Here is a 20,519-nt window from a genome sequence, read left to right as displayed (position 1 = left end):
TAATAAGGTCTTTCACTAAATAATCTAAACTAACCGAATAATTATGTTGGCTAAAATTAATTTATCAACTATATGGACCACAATATCCGCCATTGCTCCGTTAACATACAATTGTTTTTCTCCCGCCTAAGCTTTAACCACATTTAATAATAATAATATAACCTCAATTTTCCAGAGAATAAATTTTCATAGCTCCGTTAGCTCCATTTCCGTGTTTTCCTCTTTTCCAAATAAAAAATTATCATAAAATCCCTTAAAACTGACGTATTTTTACATTTAACTAACTCTGGAACTCTTGCCTTTTGCGTAGGGCGGTAATAGCTGTAATAAAAAGTACAATTTCTTTGTAACCATGTCTTCGGGGCGAAAGTGCAAAAATTGCGGTAGTTCCGACATCGAGGTCGATTCTGCAAGGGGTGACGCAGTTTGTACCAACTGCGGTTCTGTTATTGAAGACAACATAATCGTTGCTGAGGTCCAGTATGAGGAAGGAGCTCATGGAACATCTAGTGCTATTGGCCAGTTTGTGTCTGCTGATTCCAAGGGAGGGGCGACGAAATTTGGAGCATGTAAGTGTGATCTAGATTCCGCATTATACAGGTATTAATTAAGAAATACAGCCTTTCATGTGGGTGGTGGCGTAGAGTCCAGAGAACTCACCCTTCGTAAGGCTCGCAATTGCATTTCCTTGTTGGGTAATCAATTGAGACTGAACCAGCATTGCATTGACACAGCCTGTAGCTTTTTTAAAATGGCTTTATCAAGAAATTTAACCAGAGGGAGGAGAAATACACATGTTCATGCTGCTTGTGTGTACTTGAGCTGTCGAACTGAAGGCACTGCGCGTATCCTTTTGTGGACATAATTGCCTTAGGTTTTAATCTTTAATGAACTCCGTTCCGGTTTTCTGATTGTGACTATAACATATGTTTTCACTGAGCTAATTTATTCATAAATTTTGGTGAATGCCTCTGCAGCTCAATTTTTCAGTCATTTGAAAAAAAGGGATTTTTCCTTAATAGTTTCATGTCAGATTTACTAATTGATATTAGTGATGTTCTGCAAATATGCTGCTATGAGCTGGGGAGGACCTACTTGAAACTGGCGCAGGCTTTGTGCATTAATGTTCCATCAGTCGGTAAGTGTGATTTTGTATTTATTTGTACCTGGTATCATGATGAAAACACATTAAATAACATAAAAAAAACTTAAGATTTTTCCTCTTTAATAAATAATACTCCATAAACACTATACAGGTGTAATAATATTCAAGATAAATTACTATATTTAGGGTAGGTTTGAGTTAACGTGTTTGTTGTTATATTTAAAAACACGGATCTTTCTTTGTGGTAGACTTAGGACGTCCTAACTAAAATGCTGACGTAGACCATCGTTGAGTTTGAGCTCAAAACCACCCTTAAAGTGTAAACATCGCTGAGATCAACTTATCCCCTTTCCCTTGACAATGAAACAACTTTAGGCCTCTGACTAGTCACCCGAACAACATTTAATGCTCCTCATGAGCGGGCCCGTAGAAAATCAGTTCTGGAATCTGCCCCCCTTGCACACCAGTGCCGTTCGTGCTCTCGGAGGAGCACTGAAACTGGAACGTCACTTGTCCCACAGTCACTTCGCTCATTCCCTCCTGTCCGAAGTAGCTCAACTCTCCTCCATCAACAATAGCGGAGGCAGTGTAAAAAGTCTCTGGTTCCACTTGAATGGGGTTGTCAAAGTATACGTGGAAAGTGTTACTCGACCCGTCTGAGAAGAATTTAGTATTGTTTTCGGCCAGAACACGTCCGAGACGTTTTAGCTCAATTTTGACGGTGTAATCCGCCGCTCCGTTCGAGGAGCCATACAGTCCGAAACCCACCACGAATATTCTGCGGTCAACTGAAAATTGAATGCTGTCGCAACGGCCTCGGTACCGCCACTGGTTGGAACGGTAGGCGCATGACTGGAAGCGATGGCACACCTGTGGATAGCAAACTGTAAAGAGCAATGTATAAATGAATATTGATGCCTGGAAACATGGCAACTTCCTTTTACTAAGATTACTTATGACTAATGGAGACGTTATATGGTAGTTTTGAATGTTGCCAAGTGTTGTACTTAGCAAATAATAATTTCTATTTCATTATTTTCTCCCGCTTTCCACCTAACTTATTCTCATGTCCTTAAAATTGGGTTTGACAATCCCATTTGGAAAGATTTAGATGTGACACCCTAGTGACTTTCTTAATCTATTATTTGGGTGTTGCGCCCCAAAATCACTTGTTTAAAAGCAATATCGCGTAATTTGTTCTTAAGATATTCGAAATTTTTCATAGATTTCTTAACTTAGATTTTGACCTGTTTATTTTTCTCGTGGTTATTTCAAGAAATTTTACCTGGCTTTTTAGTCCGGCTCTAGGTTTGATCGGGTATTGTAGACTGGGCTTGTTTGTAGCAGTAAAATGAAAAAAAATATCTATAGTTTCCTGTTGTGTCAAAATGCCCTTTTGAGCGGCCCCATTGGCGAATTCCTCCAAGGCCATTGTGGGTATGCGAATAAGGTAGAGGGCACCCCCGAGGACTGCTCGTTTGTTTTGAGGTGTGGCATCAATTTCTCTGGAAAAATCAAATTATGTTTTGTAGCGAAAATGTCCTAATTTTAACAACCAAATTGAAAGTTTTTTTTGAGAAACATATTTCCCAAAAAATCTTCCAATTGGATTTTTCATGTTACCGTCTTCCACATTCAGCTCCAGCCCAATTCAAGGCTGCTTCAAGTAGGTTCATTTCCTTGCAGTTGAGAGTTTCGCGTCCAAGAACCGATTCGAGGGTTGACATGTCAATGTCCACGAATCCTTCCGATTTGAGGGCCATTTCCGCCTTAAACATAATACGATATAGTTTTTAGGAGGTGAAAAAGCGGAAATGAAGGAACGAATTTAAAAGTGACACCCGAAGAAAGTTTTAATTTTCTTAATATTTCGGGAATTTAAGTAAATGCAAGTCGTTCTCCACCTTTACTTTGTTTCCTATTTTGACTAGACTGCACGAAGGGCTCCTTGAGTCTATTCAACTATGAGAATTGTAGAATACTGAGCTCTAGCAATCGCGTAACGTAGTATTCTATTCTACAAACTCCTATGGGCACGAAGTAACTGATTAAAACAATTGTCAGTCTGTTAGCAATGTTGACAGATCTCTACTATTTCTGAAGGTATTAGGAAACTTTTACTTGATAAACATATAATAAACAGTCAGGTGTTTTACATGTTTTTGCCTGTTAATGCCGATTAACGAACTGTGAAAACTAGTTTTTTGTTTGCCTGAAATGTGGTGCTGGAAAAGTGTGATAAAAACACTAAAAATTTCCTTGCAAAAAATTCATGCCTTTTTAGTACTAATTAATAGGATGGGAAGAAAAAACATTACAAGCCAAATATTTTGGTATTTGTTTATTTCATACACCAGCCTTGTTACAACACTTTTCCAGACACACACTAAAATAGTAATTTGCTGAGGGCACTCTGTTTCATTGACACCAATAACGATTAAATAATACCCTCAACAAACCTTTTCAATACGTTATACCAAGACACAAACAGCAGATTAGTATTAAAAGTAAATCACAGACTTTTAGCGATACAAAACTCACATAGAAAGCCAAACAAAATCACAGTTCTTTTAGGCAATGTTAGACTGCAAACACGAGCTAAAACTGAAATGCCGTCTTTTACTGTCGCTGTCGCCTTCCTCCCCTACACCTCCCAAGTCCAGACAACTTAAGCTGTGCCTTACCTGGGCATCTATGACCTCCCAGCAGCGCTGCATTAGCTCCGGTTCTTCAAACAGTCTCGATTGACTCAGTAAGAGGCAGGCATTCTTTGCAGTTAAGCTGGTTTCTAGGTAGTTAACGCAGGCGCGTGCTAAATGCGGCACTATGTACTTTTTGGCAACATACAGCGTTGCCAAAACTGTGTCTGCTTCCAAGTGAATTTCGTCGCAGTACAAATACCTGCGAATTTATATTAATATCACATACACTTAGAAGAAATTGAAGGCTTACTTGAGCATTATCAAAAAAGCCGAAGGCTCCACATCAGGAACTTCAATTTCATCTTTGCACTCTGCCAGCCCTCCATAGAACATTGCATAGAATACAGAGCTACCAGTAGCAAGTACATACTTGTGTGCAGGAATTACTTGGGTGTTCCCAAGAGGGCCCACAATAAACCTTTCCAATGATTAAAATAAAAACATGATTTAATCAAGTGAAATCTCACCTGATATCAGCCATGAGGTCATTATTGAACATGGCAGCATTTCTCTCCCGTACTGTGGGTTTGAGGGCCTGCCAGTTGGGGTCCAGGGTACCCCCTAGGCCTATGGGAGAGGCAAGAGGAGGACTGGGCGGTGGCGAGCCTGGATTGCTCGCCGGTTGCATCACCTAGATAGTGTAACCAGTATAACCTTTGCCGCAAAAAAGGGGGCATTATGTACCTGTAAGAGCCCCCCAGTATCTTTCTGGGCGAGAGCCTGCTGATGTGAGTGGCCAGGTTGGAGGATTGGGGCTGAGGCTGGGGGAGAGAGGCTGAGGGAGCCATTGGTGAGAGTTTCTGCTGTAATGCATATTAAAGTTAATTCACTCAAAAATACCCAAAATATGGAGAAATGTCTGACTTGAAGTACTGATAATCTCTGGATAAAATGTGAGAGATTTAACTACAAAGGTTTGGAATAATATAAAAAATTAACCAGTAATATACTTTTCGGATCATTCTGAGTTGCATTTGGAAGAAAAAAATTCTACTTTATGTGTAAAATTTTTATTGGGAGTGAAGTATATGCAAAGGCAGTAGGTCAAATTAACTCTAAAGCAGCCAGTAGATGGGCGGCTGTTAGGGTTAATATATAATTGACACAAGTGATATATTTATATGACACACACACTACCTCTTTTAGTCGTAGACTTTACAATCACATACAGCAAAGTCATAATATCCTCTTTTTCGTGATGGTGTTCAATGAATTTCAAGGATGTTTCCAGGCAAAACTACATAGAAATAATCTTAGGTAACATATTTAATTTGGAGTTGTTCTATTTATCCCCAAGTTAAAATTAAAATGCTAACACACCCAGGAATTCAATAGTTCGTACGTAATCAAATTAAAAGTCAGGGATTACTTTATTTCGTAAATAAACTTTCTTGAGACTTCTAGATATAAACAGCCATGAGCCGTCTTGGGGCTTGACGCGCTCGAAAGAATTTTTCTTTTGAAAACTTGGTTTTAGGTTAAAATTTAATGGTTATCAAAGTACAAGTAGAAAGTAGGAGTACTTTGAATTGGTAATTTTCACAAGCCCACTCTTTACGTGCGAATCTGAGCAATCCGATGCAACATCAATAAGCATAGGAGGTCTCTATTGATTATTGTGTTTCACCAAAATACACTCTTTTCCCGCTTACCATTCATCCAGGCGTTGGTTTGGGACACGGCCATTGCGTCTGTTCGTTTACTAACAGGTTTTGTGGCAATCTTTGAGTACAAATGGGACATTGCCATTCTTCCAGGGCCTTAATCCGATCATCGAGCTTAACGAGACACTCTCACGTCCGCCATGTTTCATGTTTGTATTAACTGCGATCGGATGGGATCGATTTCAGTCGGTCGTACGTCGCGGGTGTTTCAAAGCGACATTGCCTATTTTCCTCAACGAGCAAATTTTTGGATGAGTTTACAAGGAAGCTGTAGAGAATGGTAGTGCTAAAGCTGTTAAGGGTTGAATTGAGTTTTTGTTGAGTATTTTTAAGAAGTTTTTGATGGATATTAGGTTTTAGCAAGAAAGAGAGACACTAGCTTTCAAGATCCTCTATTAGATTTGGCAGCGATGTAAATCTTCTAAGTTTTGCTACGAGGGCTACATGCAACGTTTCTATCGGTGGATTTGTACCAGGGGAATTTAAAAACTAATAAAAATAAAATTCATTTTTATGATTGTTTTTTTACATTCTCAGTAGGTCTAATGTCGATTTGAAGGGTTGAAATTTATGTTCATACGAGGAATTTGATTTTGGGGCACAAATAAATTTATTGGGAATGCAACGGAAGCTCAATTTTCTCTTATCAAAATTCTGACTGATTTATGTGACAATGTACTCTACGTGCATTCGTTTGCCCGAAAATAAACGGCAAAATAAAAATTACCTTGCATAAAAAAACGGTTTAATCCTATAAAAATCACCTCACGCACAAAAACCCGCAAAGAAATCTATAACATTGAAGCAAATGCGGTATGTGTTAATAGCTTCCATCGCATATAATGATTAATTTAGGTTGTCGTCATTCCCCAGTGGCGCTTCACATATGTGTTCGAATAAAACCGCGATAAGTGGTGTTTCATTAAATTGAAAGGTCATTTAAAGCCCCCGGGTTTTGACGTTTATTAAGAATAACCCGTGAATTTTACTTTCACTGTTGTCTCGATTTATACTGTATATTTTATTTCCGTTCGATGAGTCGCTCGTGTTTTGAAAAATATTTTAATTCCAGACCCCAATGTGTAATTCGTCTAATTTGCACACATAATAGAATTTTCTGTATTATTTTACCTCTGTTGGCGCAAAAATATGCGCTCAATTCGTCCAAATCGGTCTGATGCTGCTGTTCGGTGTCTCCTCCCAAATTTAGCAAGTCATCGATTATAGACACTTCCGCTTGGATTTGAGTGAAATTGTTCTCCTTTGCTTTATGGGCAAAATGGTACAGCATATACCTGAAAAAACGCCATCGCAAAAAAGTATAAACATAATAGATTATCGTACCAAACGTTGGTTTGTCCCAATATCCAGGTGAGCGCAGTCTTCCCCACCTTCAAGCCGAAATGGTTCTCAGTTAACATTTTGCGGACATTGAAATAGTTCAACGGCTACAAATCTGAAAGCAAAAATAGCGTGTTATCTCTTAAGGAAATATTACGTTCTTCTGGCCAAACTCAGTTGGAACAACTATGATGGTGGTCATTGAAGTTGACCTCACCTGACCAGTTCCGGTCAATCAAGAAACGCTTATGGCACACCCGTTTATGTAGCGATCTAGACTTCGTGGGAAGCCCCATGGAGGCCAATAACGTAATAATTGTCAAAAATATTTACGGAAATAGTCTTTGGTTTGTTTCATGTGGTACATCTGCACCTTCATAATGCATGTGTTGTAACTAGTAATAATCGTCGCTATTACTCCATTTGCTAATATATGGATGTGTACAATGGGGCGAAGCAAACACTTTTTTACGTATGTTATTGCAACTGCACCTTTGTGAAGTAAGAATGAGTAGTAATAATGAGGATTAGCAGTGACTTCGCTATGCTATAGCTTTAAACCGGTAAAAAAATAAGGTGCACTCGGGCCCGGATAACAAATGGGCCATTTCTCCACCTGTTTTGAGTTGTTAATAAATCACCGTAGGTGGCCGTAATTACCAGGCCAAGGCCCCTTGGTCGTTCATAGTTCGACAGCCATAAACGCGACCCATGTGCGTATGTAATGGCAGATTTGTTATTACTCACAAGTGCTAAAAGTCATCGATTACACACTCTTCTGCATTCTAATTAGTCGATTTGGGCAATCCGCGGAGGATGGACGACATTTAAATCGCCACCCTTGGGGCAACATGTTAATATGCAAAATATTAATTAGTATTGCGGTTAAAACTGCTGTTTAGCAATGGGAATTTCGAAGGGAAATTGCGGCAATGTGCGAGATTTTTGCCTCTTCCGAATGCTGTATATATATATATAGTGTTTAAACAAAACTTTGTTGATTTAAGCTGTAATTCAGAGAACTATTAAGTATTTTGAAGTGCCATTCACAGAAACATATTCATTCAGCGCTTTGCAGAGATATAATTAGTTTTGAGTTTTGAGTTTAGCGGCAGCAAAGATATTTTCAATCATTTCAGTCATCAAGAAAAACGTGTAGAACATGTTGAAATATTTACCGAGCAATTCAATGTAAAACAGATTGAACGAAATCCGAAGTTATGAACCGTTTTTGCTCGCTAACACAGTAATTTTTATGGGCACTGATAACGTCAAACACGAATGTCTTTTGTTTGAATCAGATCGGAAACTTCGCGTAAACTGTCATGTCAATTTGATAGATGGATAAGAAAAATGACGTGTCAAATATTTTGACAATTTTCTTAGAAAAGTTTTGAGGAATGTAGTCGGCAATATCTGGCTAAGTTTGAGAAAGACAATGCAAAAATAACAAGTTTAAGATAAGAGTTTAAAATGGCGACCCCCAAGTCCGTTACATAAATTTGTTCGTTTAATCATGGAATGACGCACCATTTCCGGCATGTGTGGTTCTTGCCGCAGAAAAAAACAACCCGTCATCACTTCACCTAACAGTTTCTCGTGAGTGGCTGCAAAGGTTTCATAGATCAAGGACTTGATGTAAGGCCAGAGGAAAAACTCCAACAGGGTCAAATCGGGACTTCAAGCTGGCTAACTGATCGATGCCTTCCTGCCAATCCATCGCCGTGCGCAATTTCCGAACAACTTATCGGAAGTGATGTTTTATGGAAACGTGTTTATATTGCTTCAAACCATTTTTTGCCTCGACTTATTAATAAAAATTAATTGAACATCAGAGTCTTTTAGCATCAATCAGATACTATTGCATTTTGGACAAAAATTGCTACAGATCCTATATAGCTCGTTTTCGGCTAGAAGTTTGTATGCGAAAAGTTTCTATTGTGATGTGCTCTAGAATCTCCTCAAGTTTGGCACCACCTTTTCGAAACACCCTGTATGCGCAAAGTGATGGTAAAAATAGTGAATAGTAAAATAGCAAAATTTAGCGCGATTAGAGGAATTTTTGTTACTTTTTGAGACATTTTTAAGACGCATCTTTGGAGATATTTTGCGAGATAAATTCAGAGACACCTCGTTACACTTGAGAAACGTTATGGAATGTCTGCTGAGAAATGTAAAATTTCAAATATGTAGGTTTTTTTGTCGCCACTTTCATGGCTAAACCCAATGGCAAAAATCACCCGATATTTGGTTACCAAGTCATCATACGTGACAGCGAGCCCCATCAAGTCCAAGGGGACCAAATATTGACGCTATCTATTACATGCATCACCATAACAAGATGGCGCAACTTGAACCTTCACTAAAATTTACAATTTGAAATCCTTTAACATCTAATACATGCGTCATTCTACATGTACAGTACGCGACAATGAAATAGCACACAGTGAAATTTATGTCAAAAATCATTTGTAATGCATTTTATTTAATTATTTTTTGTTAACTTATGTAATACATTACAAAGGAGAATAATTGCTTTACAATTTTTATCGAAAAGAGGTATTAATAAATAATACAATCAAAATCGTGAAAAGTTAACGCGACAAAATAATACCACATTTTGGTTTGATTTATCTCTGCGATGATTCAGCGAATAGTAATTTGAAGTATATATGCTTAATATTTTTTTATGAAGGATGAAACCCATACGCAATATAAATAAACACAAATACCATTCAATTTTCGAAGTCATGGGGCGAGGTACAAAGTTAAATGAGAGTGAACTCGCTAAGATTCTATGCCTATGGAAAGAAAAATATTCCACATTAAGAATTGCCAAAATTGTGGGTAAAAGCCGCAAAGTAATATATAATTTAATTAAAAATCCCAATAATTATAGCAAAAAAAAAGGTAAGGGCAGACCACCAGCTTTAACAGTCCGTGAGAAACGTGCTATTTTGAGAGCAGCATCAAACTCTTTTGCTACGACCAGAGAAATAGCTGATTCAGTGGGCATAAATACTAATATCAGAAACGTGCAACGTGTACTTCAACATTCCTCAATCATACAACATCAAAAACTTAAAAAGAAGCCACCCCTATCTTCAAGGCACAAAGAGGCTCGTTTGCAGTTTGCGACAAAACATCTGAAATCTATAAAAAAATTAAAATGTGTTATATTTAGTGATGAAAATTTAAATTAAAAAAAAATTTAATCTTGATGGACCAGATGGGTGGAATCATCACTATCATGATTTGAGAAAGGAGGAAGTTTATTTAAGTCGTCGGCAAATGGGTGGAGGCAGCCTTATGATTTGGGCTGGTATCGGGTATAAAGGAAAAACTGAATTGAACTTTATTAAAGGACGGTTAAATAGTCGTGAGTACATAAAATTAATTGATACACAACTTAAAAAAGTATGCTACACAAATATCTGGAGAAAATTTTATTTTCCAACAAGACAGCGCAGCTGTACACACCGCAAAGTGCGTTAAAGAGTATTATGAATCGAATAATATTACTATTTTGGAATGGCCGGCAAGATCACCCGATTTGAATATAATCGAAAATTGTTGGGGTAAATTTGCAAGAGCTGTGTACAAAAATGGCAGACAATTTAATAATGCAGAAGATTTAAAAAATTGTATTATTTATGAATGGAATAAGATTCCTAGAAAATCTATTAAAAAATTATTCAAATCAATACCAGATCGTCTTATAGAGATGATAAAAAATAAAGGTGGTAGTACAAAGTATTGGCTTAAAAATGTATTAAGTTTTGTTAATTAAATAATTGTAATATTAGTTATTTTTGAAGAATGTGGTATTATTTTGTCGCGTTAACTTTTCACGATTTTGATTGTATTATTTATTAATACCTCTTTTCCATAAAAATTGTAAAGCATTTATTCTCCTTTGTTATGTATTACATAAGTTAACAAAAAATTATTAAATAAAATGCATTACAAATGACTTTTGACATAAATTTCACTGTGTGCTATTTTATTGTCGCGTACTGTACACTATTAGGAAATTCCGTTTGGTTCAGTGCGCATATTTGATTTGGCCATCTCGAAGAAGGACAAGTATTGTTAAATTTCGTTTACGTAGAAGTTCAACTTTACTTTCGGACAAATACTAATCCGAATTGCGTAGAAGCCGGCACAAACTGTTTGCTGTGTCAGACGCCTGAGATCGATCAAAAAGAGCTGCGTAAGGTCTCGCTCTGATTCATTGTTTGATATTGGAAAAATCGAATTCCCCTTACCCGCTATCGGTGCAGTTTTGGCTCTCTCTTCTTCAAGTTCAAAATGTACTGCGCGCCATAGAAAAGGAGAAATTCTGTAAAAATGGTTTGGTATAAACAATTTCTGGTGTGCAGGTCTCTCATACTAGCATCAGCATTTGGTTAAAACGTTAAATAAATTCGATGGTTAAAACCCTAAAAACACGACAATATGCCGGCCCTCCGCGCTGCCTTGCGCACTCCCAATACACATGATTAGACATCGATTCGATGATACGATGTTCCACCGCGATTAAAAAATAAGATGAAATTATTTATAAAATGAAAAATGTATATAGTTTTATATATATTTAGTTTTTGAAATAAATTCAATCGCCTTCAAAGTACTTTCTGTCCGACACATTGTACTTATGCCGCCGACTTTTCCAATCTCTGAGAGAGCCAGATAAGTCACTTCCGAGATGGCCTTCAATACTTTCTTCGATTCGCCTTTTATGTCCTCAATCGAGCTCAAACGGTGTCCCCGAGGCGGCCTTTTGCGTTTGTTAAACAGCCAGAAGTCCAACGGTGCCAAATCAGGCAAATATTACGGTTGTGGAACGGGATGGGCAAGTTTTTCGCGAAGCGTTCTCGAAGAACTAATGCAATGTGGGACGATGCAAAAACCGGGAATCGTCTGCCCCATAATTCCGGCTTCTTGAGGCGAACACCTTCAAGCACACAACGCGTTACGCTCAAACTCGACCAACAACAAGCTCAAGCTCAAACTTGTTAGCAATTTGGCGTGGCGGAAGAAATTCATGACGCGTAGCACCACTATAATCGAAGAAAACTGCCAATGTGACCTTGTTTTTTGAGTAATTTTGGTTCGTTTTTTTTTTTCAGCTTTGGTTTACTTTTTGCGCGATATTCGCTCGATTGGTCGGTTCTTTCTGAATTCCTTCTCGGCCTTCCTTATAGTACATTCTGATTTTTTTTGTTCAGCCCTGTCACCCAAGGCTTTCCGTAACATCTCCAACATTTCCGCAGCAGAATATGCATTTTGCAAACAAAATTTTATGCAAAATCTTCGCTCAACAAAATCATTGCATAGAAAAAAGTTTAAATGGAAAATCCACCTTATTTTTCGATCGCAGTAGTGTATCTTCTGGAGGGATCTTATTCCAGTCCATCTGTACGGCATTACAGAGCGCCACTAAGGTTTGTGGGAGACAGGGGTAAATTTTGTAACCTTCCGCCTGCAATATTCCAGACATGTTCGATTGGTGATAGGTCTGGGGATCAGGGTGGCCAAGGTAACAAGTTGATATTATTTTGTTGTAAGAAATCCGTAGCAATTCCAGCCATATGGGGTGGTGCATTATCTCGTTGAAAAATATCTAAAACTCCTGATAACGTAAAACCGTATGCGAGAACGTAATTGAAAAACTGATAGTTTTTACATAATAAAATTTATTGAAATGAACCCATTTTTACGGGGTGTTTTGCTTTCTGCATCGTACAGTATAATATGGTTTGGTGGTAGTGATGTTTAAAAAAGAAAGCGTGAGCGCTTGTTCATAGATATTCGGTAACAGTGACAGTCATTAAATGAGAGAAAGTATTTTGGACTTTTATTAATGCACCAGGTAGGTGTCAAGGGCACACGATTCGGAAAGTCAAGGTTGATCGTGAAAGTATCATCAGCTCTGCCAGCAACCGGTTGGTACGACTGTGGCTTACCAAATTATTTTGTTAAAAAAGAGGAGAAATAAATCTTGAAATTCTGGATAAAACCGGAGATTTCCAGTGTAAATAAACAAATTGTTGAAATGTTCTTTTGACTCAGCTTGATCCGATTCAGCAGAGGTAGCAGTTTGCGTCCAATTGCACAGCTATTTGACGCAAAAATGACGTAGCATATCATTAATAATAATTATTGTACAACTTTAAATATTTTAATAAACGACAATTAGGGTTATATCATTTTAAATGGTAGTTTTGGTCCGATATAAAATATAACTCGTACTTTGTGATAAGGCATACTTAGGGACACGATTAAAGTTAGCTGCAAAGTGCACTAAGTTATAAGCAATGTCTTTTTTAAACTCGAAAATACTAAGTTAGAATATTCGTATCAGTTATGGCGCGGCACTGAGATGTTTAATTCGTGGTTGAGCTGAAAATTAATGAATGCTACCCCAGAAAATAAGGTTTACGCACGCGCAAGTCCTGCCATTTTCTCTAACCGTGCTTTTTAGAGTTTTTCGACGAAGATTTTTGAAGGATGAAATTTAGCACTTTCCGTCACCATTTCGACAACAAGAGGTCTAATTTACAAAATGGTGAAAGACTCAAATACTTCCTTTAATTTCATCATTTCTGATGGAAATTAATTATATACGCTCTGAATTCATTCATTTGGTTCTAAAATTGTTTGAAATATTTTTGAAATTACAAATGGCCGTGGGCCATCTTCGTCCTACCTCTTTATTGGTAAGTGTTCACCGAAAATGAAGGTTCCAATATGGATGCCAGATGCCATTTTGTTGCACAGAGATTAGTTTTTTTTATATTTACCAATAGGACATGTCAAAATCCTGTCGAAATCATGAATCAAAATGGTAGGTGGAAGTGGCGTCACATGTCAACGTCACATTAGATAGCTTTATTGTTTGTTGTGGTATTATTATTATACGTTCTAATAATACTTATTTGAGAGTGTAATCTATTGGTGTATTTATTTTTTGTGATAAATATCATAAATTGAAATCTTAAAAAATACTGTGTATTTATTTCAAATCGTGATTGCCTGTTTACCACTTTCAAAAATGATCTTTTATAATTTATATTTAATTTAACTTAATTAAATGTAATTTTTTTAATGTATAAAAAGAGAAATTTACCTTAATTGAGTATTTATGTTAACGGAAGGAAAACTTTAAGCAACAATTAAGTTATTAATACAGGGTTACACAGTCGTTTAAATTAACTCTGACGAGTTTTTCCACAGTTTTTCTATAAAATCTTTAACACTATACCCACCTCCCAATTACATCAAGAGGAATCGGCAAATCCTCATCCACTTGTTTAAATTTCGAAAACCGACAAATTGATAAAACAAAAATAATAATAACGCATTCGCACTATCGGGACTGTAGAGGAACCCACCTGGCGGCAATGGTATCAAGGCACGACTGAATGGTCGCTACCATAACACTTAAACTCGCGCTTTCTTCAGGTACCGCATGGTAATTCAAGGTTGTACGCCTGCTAAAGGACGACCACCTCTTTGTTTTGGGTGGTAGTGTATAGCAAGTACCGTTCATCATACATACGTGAATGTAATATTGAAATAATATTAAAGGGTTTTCTGGGCAGTTAATTCTGAGGAATGGGACCGATATAATCCAAGTGCTTTTTGACATCATTTGATTGTTTAGGTCGTTTTCATTGCGATGCAGCCTTAATCAGACATTTTGTCACATATTTAAATATAAAATACCTACATTAAAAGTGATACCTTTCAAACGCATAATAAGGAATAATGGAAACGTGCGAAGCTGACCCCAAAACGCAAAAGGTGTCATTAGGTTCACATAGACCACGTAGAAGCGATCCTTCAAGGCGGGTACCCGAGTACCCACAATATTACATGCAATGCGTTCAACTGCGATTGTTCAAATCAATTCGGGCGCTGCTCAACAATGGTATCTTGACCCACAAGATCCACTCGAAAATCCGATTTATTTGCAGTGAAAGTTTAATCTGTGTTTAGATAAAGCTTTTTAAAAGAGCAAGTTTAACAGTTGGGAAAGTATTCTTTTCTCTGAGGACACGTTGACCATATACTGAGTGTTTCAAAGGTATACACAACCGTGTTTTCTTCACGAATAAGTAATATCCACTTGATGTACACAATCTGCGAAATTAAAGATTATTACACTCGCTATTTTACCACCTAGTATGAGTGTTGAATATTTTAAGATTCTTAGTGGGACGTCCCTTTTCGAGAAAATGGCGAATGCGCTGCTGGAGCATGACATTGAAATTAAACAATAAAGCTGCTTTGTTTGGGACACTCCTTATAATTTAATGGGGTACAGGCCACTGCTGAAATTACTGTTAATATAATAAATGAATTTATGTTCGATTAATGGGTCTTTCTTTTCAAAAGATTGATGCGCGAAACGGCAGATTTTGCTATATCTTCTGGACAGAATGATAAAATCCTCTTTACGCAGAAACATAGTTTTAGAGATTTTGAAGAATCTGCGATATTTTCGAGCTTCGTGACGATGAGGATGAGAAGAAACCAGTTTGAGACATTGCGAAATGCTACCATAGATCTATTCTTACTTTTATTTTAGCTCCAGGAAATCTGCGGTTACTCCGGGCAAAATGGCGAAAGCGCCATGCACGACAAAGTTTGTAAGTCTCGTGATGATGACGGTTCGGAAACCGTTTTGAAACATGGAAAAGTACCCTCTTAAAGCTGCTACTGAGACACAGACAACGGCGTTATTTCTCTGGTAAATTGAGCCAATAGTTCTTATTGTACTCCAGTATGAAGTAGCTGAATTACATAGAAATCGTATAAAACAAAAAGCCATAATAATAATTTAAATAATGTTTACACAAGGAGCATGCGGTACAATGTGAACACATTTATAGGTATGTCGTCCTTGTATCAAGATGCGCCTTTATCATGTAAATAGTCAATTATTGAAGAAATCCTCAGAGTGTTTATTTTTCTATAAGACCACTAATTCTCTTTACGTGTGAGTATGCCGAGTCATCTTGTTTGTGCTTAGAATAGATTAAAATCCAAAATTTAAACAACATTATTGCTTCCTGAGCTATTTCGAATGGTGATTCGGAGCAACTTTTTGCAATCTGGCTTAAATCTGAACCCGAAAATAATAGAATGTCTGAAGATATAATATAATAATTATTACGCAAGTGCGTCATGTGCATGTGCATATGTGCCGCAATTGCAATAGTCCATTCTAAAGCTGTTACCGTTTTCTTTCCCGTGATTACGGCATTAATACTCGCGAGATACAGATCAAAAGTGTTTTTTTCAAGCCCCAAATGTTGGGACATTTTCACCCAAATTATCATTTAATAAGCATTTCGCGAAGGTTTAATTTAACGTCAAAATTTCGTTATTTGATTATCTGTATTAGTCCAAATTAGTCACTTAATGACTAAGCAATTTCAACCGGGGGTTTTACCTGATTTTGGCCATTTTCGCTTTGAGGTCAACACGAGCTTAATTTCTTTTTTACAAACTTGACACCGTACACCTTATTCTTGGGCCATTTGCATTTTATTGCACTCAGGCACTTATTACACTTAGAAAGTGCATTATTCTTCGCAAAGAAAAAAGTGTTATAACGGATGTCTGATGGGACCATTTGATATTAGGCGCTTTCGCCTATTGAAACTAGTTTTCCGTAAAAAACATTACATTAACCCGGAAGGGCTTATGGGGTGTACCAGCTGCCTCGCTAGACACGTAAACATGCTTTGTTTTCAGATCCGTGTCTCTATATCCTGCGGTTTGCGTCCAAGCTAGAATTCGGGACCAAAACTCAGCAGGTGACGAATACGGCCCTGCGGTTGGTGCAAAGGATGAAAAGGGATAGTATTCACTCGGGAAGGAGGCCTTCGGGGCTATGCGGGGCAGGTGCCGATGTGCTGAAACGTTTATTTTTCATTATAAAAATATAAGAGTTTTCAGCTTTATTGATAGCTGCTCGTTTGCACGAATTCAATCGATCAATTGGGGACATTGTCAAAGTCGTCAAAGTTCATGAATCCACGATGAGGAAAAGGTAATTTCCGTTACCCGTCAGACGCCCACGATCGAATCCATTCTCCTTTTACCTTTCTGCAGGAAGCGATAATTTGCTGCATTCGCACACACGAAACCATTTCCTGCTTTATTAACAGTAATCGCTTTGATCTTTCTCAGACTGATCGAATTCGGGGACACCCCGAGCAGCGCCCTCACCCTCGAGGAATTCATGACTGTTGACCTTGAGGAGGAGCAGGATCCCCCCTCGTTTAAGGCCGCGCGGAAAAAGGACAAGGAGCGGCTTCAAAAGGTAGGTGCTCAGCAGTTAGAAGAGAAACCAGGACGTGGTCTAATCGGTATATAGATGATGGAGGAAGAGGGGGAGAGCTTCAACGACCTCCAAAAGCAGATCGAGATGCACCTGGAGCAGGCCAAGCCCAAAGGGGGAGGCGGGAGGAAAGCGATGGACAGTTCTGGAGACTTGAAGAAACTCGATGAATTTGAAATTGAGAAATGCATCAAAATGTCGACTGCGCAGGTGATTAACAAGTTCATCGGGGATTCTCTGGGTGCTCCTGGGTCTGAAGTTAGGAGCGAAGCTGGTAAGACTTGATCGAATTTCAGCTCCGTCCTTCATAATTCCCGAAGGGGGAAGCGTGTCATTCCAGACGCGTATCTCTTAACTGCGCCTCAATCAGGTAGAAAAAATTGGAAGAAAATCTCATGACGGCATATCTCTGTCGCAGTTTAAACCACCCTGTATCACATTGCCGAATCCATAATTTGGAGCACCTTGTACGTGTACTGATAACATACTTTGAAGTGTTCCCTAATTTCACGGCCTGTTAATGGTTTCGTTACGCTGTAAATTCCACATTAAATTGCCGTTAAAAGGGATCCATCTTTCGGGGGAACGTGCTTGCATTATGGCGATACGTTAAAGTTAAATAATAAGTTTTAATTAATAAACTTTTGGGATTTTTTCGATAAAATACGTGTCCTAAAAATGTATACGTCCCTTCACCTCACACCTTGCTGCCAGACTTATTTTTTCTTCAACTTCCTGTCAGAGGTTTAAACCGATATCATTTTTGATAGTGCCGAATGTGGAGAGCATTCTGCAACTTCCATCCTCAATGGACGACACCATTAACGCCCTGCAGCCTCAACAAACACAAAGCAACGTTTCCATGTCTCTGGACGACATTGACGACGAAGAAATCGATTCATACATAATGTCAAGCAAGGAATTCGAAGTGAAGAAGGATTTGTGGCACAAAGTCAACGCAGATTATCTACGAAAACAGAAAGGTATTCGAAAGTGGGATTGTTATCGTCAATGTTCTCATATTGTCATGCAGAGAAAGAGGAGCAACTGAAGAAAGAAAGGGAAGAGGGGAAACCCGAAAAGAAGCCTCGCAAAAGAGCACCCAAACGATCGAGGCTGCCTGCTAACTCCGCGGGAGAAGCCATAGAAAAAATCATCCAAGAAAAGAAAATTTCGTCGAAGATTAATTACGAAGTGTTGAAGAATTTGAACGCAGCTCCAACTCCAGATGAGGTGGCTGAAGCCAAAGATGATTTCAGTCCCATAACGTCAGAGTCAATTAAAAGGTGACCTTGGTTGTGTTTATGCCCTTTCTCTATCAGTGTGTTTCAGGCGACGATTGTCATCACTATCAAGTGTCATACAAGTAGACGCCACGCCCAAAAAGTTGGGGAAGAGTCGCAAGATCATGGATGTAGGACTACCGTTCTTGGAAAGGAAACCTTCAGTCGAAAAAGAGGTAGAAGAAAATAACTTGAAATCCAAACCAGGTAAATAATTACTGAACCGACGCAAAAGAAAAAAAAATATGGTGTTTGATTCACAGAAGAGGAGGAAGAAGGTGAAGAAGAGGACTTTGACGAGGAGCCGGAAAGACCTGATAACGAAATGGGGGTTTTGGAGATGTTGAAGCAGCACCACGAAGGTGAAGGTGGAGACGATTATGGTTATGATGATTATGCATATGAGGAGGATTACTGAGTGTACTTTAGAGTTACTGTTTCCGATAAATTCAATTATTACATTAGGCTTTTTGGGGTGGGTTTCTTCTCGGAACCTTTGAGTTGACTGTCCCAGCAAATAATAATCAATAATAGATATTTCGTTACGTGTTGATGGCGTGCACGCGAAGGTATAATGAATGATTCGAGCGTAAAGTGGTTTCACATAAAATGTGATATTTGAAGACCGTTTCAAATAGTATAAGCAAGAAAAAGCGACTTAATTCCTATGCGTAGGAAAGTCCAAGTTTTTTTTATAAAGTTGTCTGGTGTGATTGGAGCGACGTCCGTGGAATTAGTAAAGCGAGGTGTCAATGTTAGTCGCAAAAATCATATAGAAAACATCAATTTTAAGTAGAAATTCCACCTGCTTTTAATTGCCTGCAAACGTGACATAAAGGTTCATTAAATTAGTTTAATTAAAAGACCCGACAGGAAACGTAAATATTATTAAAATACACAAATAGGGTAATCGGCAGAGTTTACAAAATAACCCAAGATTAATTTGAGATTCATTGTTCAATATTATTTTAGAAACTGACGGAATTCACGAAAATTAACGTTACATTGTGTACAGTACCTTTTTCGCTGCTATCCTAGACATGGAGTTATAGTGAGTGCAAGCAAGAGCAAAATTAGGCGATTGATAAGTGCGAGGGAGACAGGCTACCGTCGTTGACTCGCAAACAGTACGCCGAAATCCGAGGATTGACCATGTCGCAAAAAAGGCTTGTTTTTCAATTAGTTCGTTCTAAAAATACCATTTATACCGTGATATTACGACTAAATTAATAATTTATCAAGGAGTTAGTTTTCGAAGAAAGCATTTAAATTTGCATTTATGCGCGTAATTTGCGCCTTCCAAAATCACGTACAACCTTACCCCACCTTAGATGAAAGTGTACTGCTTACGAATCGACGACGCTAGCCGATCCTTAACGATGGAAGGAGAATCGGTAACGTGTCTCCCTCGCGCTTATTGGTGGCCTAATTGCCTTTTGCTTGCACTCACTAAAATTCCACGTGTATATTCCGCCCATATATTTGAATTTGGAAGAACCGTCATAGTGTTCTTTTTTTCTGTTATTCGATTGTCACAAAATCGAAGGGAGGAACGCTAGAAGACATGTTGGATGATAATTGGTTCTTGCTTAGAAAAAGCAAAATTATGCCTGTTTTGTTTATTACGTGGAAAAAGCCATAACGTATATCTATCTCTATCACTTTAATAAGTATTAAACCATGAACTAGCAGAAGTTGAGCATCTACAAGTAGTGGGATCTGCTCAAAACTGACGTCGTACTTACCGAAGAAGACCATGCGCATTGATGGTGCCTCAAGTCCGACTTGCACTTTCCTGGCATATATCTACTACTAGTTTCGGGGCTTTAGGTCTTCTCGCATCGCAGCGATTTGATCTTCGCGGCTTTAGATTTTCTCGCATCGATGACACAACGCTTAAAATTGAGATAAATTCACACTCACCAAGGACAGAAATTTGGGTGTTTATCAAAGTTTAAACAGTATTAGTTGAACTTCTTCAAAAATCCTGACAGCAGGACGATGAAAACATATTACGTGATTAATATGTCAATCATTTACCTGTTGCTAGCTCTAGTAATAGGTTAG

General features: G+C 38.1%; 2 protein-coding genes across 8 annotated transcripts; one reads left to right on the top strand and one right to left on the bottom strand.

Annotated features, from left to right (window-relative positions):
* The first annotated feature begins 168 nt into the window (after positions 1–168).
* Positions 169–20,484, top strand: Brf (Brf RNA polymerase III subunit). Its single transcript, XM_066286753.1, has 11 exons — positions 169–569; positions 621–845; positions 1,034–1,138; positions 16,581–16,730; positions 16,785–16,878; positions 17,019–17,151; positions 17,206–17,443; positions 17,940–18,152; positions 18,203–18,455; positions 18,502–18,659; positions 18,716–20,484. Exons 1-11 carry the CDS (start codon positions 353–355, stop codon positions 18,868–18,870), a joined length of 1,941 nt encoding a protein of 646 aa, XP_066142850.1. The 5' UTR covers positions 169–352; the 3' UTR covers positions 18,871–20,484.
* LOC136341606 (BTB/POZ domain-containing protein 6-B-like) lies at positions 1,209–14,240 on the bottom strand. Of its 7 annotated transcripts, none has more exons than XM_066286754.1 (10): positions 14,084–14,240; positions 6,816–6,927; positions 6,603–6,766; positions 4,492–4,610; positions 4,275–4,438; positions 4,058–4,225; positions 3,790–4,006; positions 2,729–2,874; positions 2,391–2,610; positions 1,209–1,975 (listed from the first exon to the last, which is right to left on the bottom strand). In XM_066286754.1, the coding sequence occupies exons 2-10, from the start codon at positions 6,890–6,892 to the stop codon at positions 1,508–1,510; spliced, it is 1,743 nt and encodes a 580-aa protein (XP_066142851.1). In that variant the 5' UTR covers positions 6,893–6,927; positions 14,084–14,240; the 3' UTR covers positions 1,209–1,507. The 7 variants fall into 7 exon arrangements, with proteins under 7 accessions (XP_066142851.1, XP_066142853.1, XP_066142852.1 ...); XM_066286756.1 differs by having other exon boundaries at positions 4,492–4,607; XM_066286755.1 differs by having other exon boundaries at positions 14,210–14,227.
* Positions 20,485–20,519: the final 35 nt, after the last annotated feature.

This window comes from Euwallacea fornicatus, chromosome 10 (assembly GCF_040115645.1).
Source record: "Euwallacea fornicatus isolate EFF26 chromosome 10, ASM4011564v1, whole genome shotgun sequence".
Lineage (NCBI taxonomy): Eukaryota > Metazoa > Arthropoda > Insecta > Coleoptera > Curculionidae > Euwallacea > Euwallacea fornicatus.
The sequence above is the reverse complement of the archived record's forward strand: the minus strand, read 5'-3'. Positions and strand labels throughout refer to the sequence as shown.

What these genes read in the sequence shown, in the direction of transcription:
- Brf (XM_066286753.1), top strand. Translation starts at nt 353, where the DNA reads ATGTCTTCGGGGCGAAAGTGCAAAAATTGCGGTAGTTCCGACATCGAG. An exon ending in TCGAACTGAAGGCACTGCGC is followed by an intron (nt 846 to 1,033) that starts GTATCCTTTTGT and finishes GTTTCATGTCAG; the next exon opens with ATTTACTAATTGATATTAGT. An exon ending in ACGTCAGAGTCAATTAAAAG is followed by an intron (nt 18,456 to 18,501) that starts GTGACCTTGGTT and finishes AGTGTGTTTCAG; the next exon opens with GCGACGATTGTCATCACTAT.
- LOC136341606 (XM_066286754.1), bottom strand. Translation starts at nt 6,892, where the DNA reads ATGTTAACTGAGAACCATTTCGGCTTGAAGGTGGGGAAGACTGCGCTC. An exon ending in ATACTGGGGGGCTCTTACAG is followed by an intron (nt 4,439 to 4,491) that starts GTACATAATGCC and finishes TACACTATCTAG; the next exon opens with GTGATGCAACCGGCGAGCAA. An exon ending in GCTTTTTTGATAATGCTCAA is followed by an intron (nt 4,007 to 4,057) that starts GTAAGCCTTCAA and finishes ATAAATTCGCAG; the next exon opens with GTATTTGTACTGCGACGAAA.